The 7361-nt window shown below is 34.1% G+C and overlaps 1 protein-coding gene across 1 annotated transcript; it reads left to right on the forward strand.

The window, feature by feature from the left end:
• The first annotated feature begins 1554 nt into the window (after positions 1-1554).
• Positions 1555-7152, forward strand: LOC121248060 (protein trichome birefringence-like 43). The gene is made up of 6 exons (XM_041146416.1): positions 1555-1638; positions 1673-1922; positions 4379-4556; positions 5253-5431; positions 5531-5689; positions 6794-7152. The coding sequence occupies exons 2-6, from the start codon at positions 1690-1692 to the stop codon at positions 7089-7091; spliced, it is 1047 nt and encodes a 348-aa protein (XP_041002350.1). The 5' UTR covers positions 1555-1638; positions 1673-1689; the 3' UTR covers positions 7092-7152.
• Positions 7153-7361: the final 209 nt, after the last annotated feature.

The following is a 7361-nucleotide window of genomic DNA, read 5'->3' on the forward strand; positions in this document are numbered from 1 at the left end:
CCTTATTTGTGGAGCCCATGGTATGATTTCTCTAAGTGTTATTGAGTGTGTGGTTGTGTTGTGGGCTTGGCTTGTGTAGAAGTCCATGATGTGAGTCTAAAGTCCAGCCCGTCACCCCCTTGAAAATGACATCGTTTGATGTATGAAGGCCAAAAGGCCTAATTTTCTTCTTTCCTTCTCTTCCTCCCTCCCTTCCTCTTTGCGCGTCGTACCCTCTTCCTCTGCAACGCATGACCCTACAATGCCACCCATGCCCACCTCAAGTTTGCCTCCACGCTTCAAGTGATGCTTGACTCTTTCTGCACCTTCCGACCATCGTTTACTTCCCCAATCCGTGTTGCCCATCTCTCTTTATCCTGTGATTTTCGATCGTGCACCAGCGCACTGCCTTTGTGCACCAACCCATTTCGTGCCACGCATTGTAAGGCTTGGTCCCTTCTCCATCGACCCACCCACCGTCCCTTCATGAGATTTTGCATCACTATGGTGTTCCCACTTGCGGTTCCTCTTTGCAGAACCATAGATTTTGATGTAGAGGACCTTTATGAGCTTGGAGGTTCGGCTCCGCCTGATGAGTGAAGACTTGGGGGCCCTTTTCCCCCTCTCTTAAGTGTTATTAGTTGGTTTAATTTTTAAATTGGATGGCTGTATTATTTAAATGCTAGAGTTTGGAAGATCGGTGGTTTATGGATTTAGTTTGGTGATGTAACTTTAAATTCTAACACGGATAGAATTCCTGACTGTCCTTTTATTTTACTGTTGTGAATTAACTGCACACTATTATATTGCATAGATGCATACACTTGCTTTCACAGTGTGCTAGGGGTGTGCGACCCGAGCGGCCAACATCCCGGCACCATGACTTCCGCCAAAACACAAGTTGGGGTCAAGGGCACCACATTATTTGTGGCCAATGTTTGATTTTTTTTTTTTAAATTTATTTACGTTTGGATGAGGACATTTGGAGTTTGGATGATTGGATTTGCGATTTGGATCAGAGAGATGGGGATGATGAGCTGAAAAACCTACCCATCCGTTTGGCAGATGCAGACGGTCACAATGTTAGAGCGGAGCCAGGGGTTGGGGTACGTACGGTGCTACCCACCTGTACCTAACATATATATATATATATATATATGTAGGTGAACAATCAAATGCGCTATTGAACAATTTACACCCAAAGTTTTTCTTTAAAAAAAATAATTTGTTGCTCGTAAAGTGATTAAAAAGAATTTGCGGTTGAGGCAATTTACAAAGGAAGAATTCTATGTGCTACACTTAAAAGTGTCAAATTTCACATAATAACATGGAAGTAGGATATATATATATATATATAGGACGACACATGGTACGCAACTAGCGTTACTCTTACAAATTAATTACCATCTAAGATTTAGTACTAGTAGTACTAGTGAAAGGCGCACACGTTTTTTATGCTATTTATTTCCAAATGAATATTCCGGGAATCGATTGATATATATATATATATATATATATATATATATATATTGGTTAATTTTTAAAAAGTCATGACAAGCACAGAATAGCGCCAACAGAAAACATATATACACAACTGCGTACAAACCCATTTCCTTTATATATTTAATTCAAACTCACATACATTGTGACTTTCACCAACTCCCTCCCTCTCTCTCTCTCTCTCTCTCTCTCTCTCTCTCTCTCTCTCTCATGGGTGCATCTCATTTTGTGGGAGCAGTACTGCTACTCATATTTCTCTTGCACAAAGGGAATTGTGGGTGTGACTTTTACAAAGGAAGTTGGGTTCGTGATGAGTCATATCCTCTCTATGATTCATCAAGCTGTCCGTTCATAGAGAGAGATTTCGATTGCCAAAAGAATGGGCGTCCAGACAAACAATATCTCAAGTACAGATGGCAGCCTAATGGCTGCAATTTACCAAGGTTAGTACCTCTATTTCGCTCGGTCTCTCTCCTTTCTAATTCTATAGGCTAAGGCGCTGCATATATGCTGGCTTGCTTGCTTGCTTTATACAAGGTACTTCACTTTCACACTGAGATGATTTTGCTCGATATGCTTTCTTTAATTTCTTCGTTCTTTGATTAAGTTCGAGTTTCTGGAATATTGTTTGAATTCACTTTCTCGGATGCCCGAAGCTAGTCGAGAAACATTGCAGCTTTCTGCAACGCATAAGATTTTTGTTATAAGTTTATATTTTCCTCTCATAAATGTCGGTGCCACACAAGGTAGGTTTGGCACCATTTACTTACGATCTATTTCAAATGAAAGAGACAGTACGTATATTATATATATATATATACTATATGATGAAATGATCAGAACATGAAAGTCATGTTGGGCAATATATAATATTGTTGTGTGTATGCAGTGTTAATGATTGAGAAGCATATATATCGTGTAATTAAGCCCTCTATTCTTTTGGATTTTACTTGGTTAACTTCCATGCATGCATCCTTTAAACATCTTAATTGATTATATGAGATAAGAGTCAGGCTACTCTGCGCCCAGAGTAGCCCATAGTTGTTTCTACACAATTTTTTTTTTTTTTTTTCGATTCACATTTTTTAATATATTTAAATATTTTAAAAAAATAAAAAAAATACATCAATACACTTAAAATCATTTTCTTAATCATTAAGTAAAATAAAAAATAATTTTTTTTCCCAAGCGGTCAAGTGGTGTGGTAACAATTGTGGGCAAACTAGCTTTTTCAGTAGGATAATTATTTTAGGATATGAAATATTTTTATCACTCAAATCTTCGTGCATGTTTATGGACTTAAAATTGTGAAATCCTATATAAAATGAGGTTTCCTTAGTATATATACCTTCACGTACGTACACTTCAATAAACATTTCTGCTACGAATTTAATAAAGATATTGTAACTATATAATTAATTATTAAGTTGGGGAAATTATATGTAAATTAAGTCTTTATAAAGACGTTTCTGGGTATTTTTCCCTTGATTAAGTCTTTGTAACTAGAGTCTTAATTGATTTTTGATCCCTTGGTGCATCGATCACCTTAATGCATGTGGGTTTGGCTAATTTAAATGAATCATATATATATATATGGAAATTATTTCATAATATTTATTGATGAACGTAACATGATTAGATCACCAAGCAGTTAATTCAACGTAATTAGGCCAATTATAATTTCTAATTAATTCCTAATTTCCGGTATTTCATGGAAATCCTATGCAGAAATAAATTAACCCCTCCCAAAATTAGCATCGATCCCTTGGACTTTAATACCACTAGCTAGTCGTAATTTACAAGGCCCATTTTTTTTTTTTTCTCGACGCATATATGCATGATGGGATAGCAATGGATGGTGACAGATCAAGAAATTAATTTTGAGGGAGCCAATTAAGGACCTCCGAATATATATATATAAATTCTAGACATAAGTGTCACACCTTGTACACCTACTTAAAAACATGTCATTTTATCTTTTTACCTACGTAATGAAAATGATTCCAAATATATTTGTAAGTAAAATAGGATAAAAAAACAAAATGACATTTTATAATGTGTGTATATAGTAATAGAAAATTTTTTTAATAGTCTTTCAACATGAGTAACTGTAAACCCGATTGACCTACTACATAACAAAAACCATTTCAAATCCAGTAAAAATTAATATTTAATTTTATATAAACAAAATACTAACTCAAATGATCGAAATGGAACGATCGATCCAGTTATACATAGAGAACCTAATAAGGTTAGGATTGATATTTATAACAGTTCATACCACTACAAGAAAAACGGATATTTGTAACTATTTTTGTGACAAAACAATCTCATTTTAGCTGAAAATAGTTATTTCTTTAGAAATAATTGGTCGCAAATAAGTAATTTTTTTATAGTGTGTGCATATTATATATATATGGTCATCAGCTAGCTAGTTCTAGTAAACATTATGCATATATATATATATATATATATATACACACACACACACACCTAATAACAAGCAGTGATCCCATGCATGACAATGATGGCATCATTTTTTATTAAAAGAAGAAATTATTAGGTTGCTAAAATTGTTTAATTCTGTAAAAAACTACCCAGATCAGAAAATGAATGAAAATGACCTCATATAAAGTTGTAGAATTCCTTGCTAGTTGATTTGGGTACGTATGCGACAGGCTGGCCGGTCCCAATACAGTTGTATTCTCACATGAATCAGAGAAAGATCCGCTGGCCTATATATACGTAATTCTTAAAATAGAGATAATTCTGTTCTTAAGTTGCTTTCATCCCTTTCGTCCTCACAAATAATTATTAGCAGCGAAAGAAAACAAAATAAGGAAGAAATAAGATATACAAAAAATAAAAATTGATCACATGCAGCTGATTGTTGATGCAGATTCGATGGTCGAGAGTTGTTGAGGAGGCTGAGAGGAAAGAGCATAATCTTTGTTGGGGACTCATTGAGCTTGAACCAATGGCTATCACTCAATTGCATGCTTCATACAGCTGTACCAGAAGCTAAATACACCTTAGCCAGGCCATTTGGATCAGATATCTCCACATTCACTTTCCCGGTTAGATTGACTTGTTATCATTCATTTCCTCGCAGCAGTTTTACTCATTCATGTCGGTGCATATCATGTCTGGCCTCAACCATATTATATGCGTCTTATACTTAGGCCAAAGAGAAAAAACGAAAAATAAAAAAAATAATAATTTATACAAATCCTAAATAGACAAACCTCGCACATGCATATGTCTTTACAAAAAAGTGGACTCAAATTTAAAAAAATATAAAAAAACTACTCTGTTTTAGTGGGATCCACTTTTTTACAAAAGAGCGTACTTATGTGCTGAACTTATTTATTTGAGATTTGCACCTAACATTACTCGTAATAAAAACACGTTGCCTAACACGTTTACTCATAATAAAATTTCACATTTGTTGCTTTCGAATGGCTGGTGAAATATTATATATTTTAAGAACCCATAGTGCAATAATTATATATAGGATGGAGACAAAACTAATTAAGAAGGAAATAAAAGAAAACATGTGGGAAATCTTAATCTGTTAATGATGAGATCTCCACCTTTTTTTTTTTTTTTTTCATAAAAGGATAGTCGGTTTCTACCTGCCTGTATCTGTATGAAGTTTTGCCCTAGACGTCTGAAACGTTATCTTACAACGTAATTAATTAATTAAGAGTTTATTACGATCATATATATATATATATATATATATTTCAGTGTACGTAAAATTTAATATACAGGAATACAGTGTTAAGCTACTGCTTTACCGCCACGCGTTTCTCGTCGATATTGTACGGACAAGCATGGGTCGAGTTCTGAAACTAGATTCGATTAAAGAAGGTGCGAAGGTATGGACTGGAAACGACGTATTGATCTTCAATTCATGGCATTGGTGGACGCATACAGGAAGAAAACAACCGTACGTATTTTCATGCATGCATGTATATAGTACGTACGTACCGGCCTTTGCTATCTCGAGATCAACTAAATAATGCTTGGATGAATGTGTTTATTGCAGATGGGATTTTATTGGAGAAGGAAGTAAGACTTACAAAGACATGGATCGCTTGGTTGCATTCGAAAAAGGTTTGAACACATGGGCTAAATGGATAGACTCAAACGTGGACCCTTTGAAAACTAAGGTCTTCTTCCAAGGCGTTTCTCCTGATCATTCAAAGTAAGTCCCCTAGCATATGCATGAAAGATCTAATAGATAGTGTTTAATTCTATTTTTATTCTTACTTATTTATTAATATTTTTAGTTTTTCTTTTCGGTGAATACAAGTTATAAAGTCATTCTGTTAATATAGCAGTGAAGTTCAGCACACATGCATGCAACATCTCAACTATATAGACAAGCTCAAAACAACTTGCCAAGGAGCATAACAAACACTCTTTGGAGGGATATTCCCTAGAGAAAACATGAAAGCTCTATTCAGAACAATATTCTTGAAACCATTCTCAAAAGATATACTCGATTGATTCTAATTTACATCCTCAAGATCAGATCGATGTTTCTGATCATCAAGATGCTTTATTTGTAACTACAGTTTCTAGTAAAAGTTTGTGCATTACGTGCCTGTTTTGGTTTGAGTTTCGGAGCTTAAAAAGTAATTTTAAGAATCTAAAACCTCTTTTAAAGAAGAAAAAATTGATATATTTAGTAAATTTATAAAAAAACGATTTAAGCATCTTAAAAAAAGCAGAATCATGTCCAATTTAAAAAACACATCAAATTAAAACTTTTGTTGATAATTTATAATGCTACATTTTTTAAAATCTATTGTAACTAACTATAAAAGCTCTTTAGGCGCATCTTTACCAAATAATAAAAAACTTTTTAATAATAGTAAAGCTTTTTAATAGAAGTCTACAATTAACGGCTCTAGTACTTTGAAAAACTCTATTACCAAAACTCTTCTCCAATTAGTTGCTACAATTAGGGTTCGTTTGGATAATGAGATGAGATGTGATGGTTTTAGATGAGTGAAATAAAATATTATTAAAATATTATTTTTTTAATATTATTATTATTTTAAGATTTGAAACAGTTGAATTACTTATTATATTTTGTATGAGAATTTGAAAAAATTATAATGATGAGATGTGATGAGATGAAACGAAACCATATCTATATCCAAACAGGGCTTTATTGTCTGTAAAACTCGAGTAGTAGTAGAGAGTAGTCTTGATTGTTAGTCACAACAGAAAACATGGTTTTGAACTGCGCATGCATTATTATAAATTTTCACAAGTTTTATATATATTTTTATGGAATTAGTGGAAGTTTTTGGGGGCAGTCAAATTCAAATCTATGTGAGGGACAAGCACAACCAGTGGCTGGTTCAAATTATCCAGGAGGTCCACATCCTGCAGAACTGGTGGTTGAGAAAGTAATAGGCACTATGTCGAGGCAGGTCCACTTGCTGAATGTTACAACATTATCACAACTACGAAAAGATGGACATCCGTCATTCTACTATGGACATGGCCACAAGGTCATGGATTGCAGCCATTGGTGCCTTGCCGGAGTTCCTGATACTTGGAATGTACTCTTGTATGCAGCTCTTATTCACTAATAATGATGTTTGTCAATTAAATGTCACACAAGGTGCATGGCCTATGGTTATTTTTATTTTTTATTTTTTATTTTTTCCTTTTTGTCTTTTTTTTTTCTAAGATTTTCTTTCAATATGTTTCTCTGCTTTATGTTAGCTAGCTAGAGAACACCAATTACTATCTTGTGTTAACCAGATAAATATCATTTTCACTGCTTAATAAGATCAGAAGCTCTGCGGCCAGTAAAGTACAGCTTCATCCTCATGTCTATTGTAAATTGAGATATTCGG

This window comes from Juglans microcarpa x Juglans regia, chromosome 2D, assembly GCF_004785595.1.
Source record: "Juglans microcarpa x Juglans regia isolate MS1-56 chromosome 2D, Jm3101_v1.0, whole genome shotgun sequence".
Taxonomy (NCBI): Eukaryota; Viridiplantae; Streptophyta; class Magnoliopsida; order Fagales; family Juglandaceae; genus Juglans; species Juglans microcarpa x Juglans regia.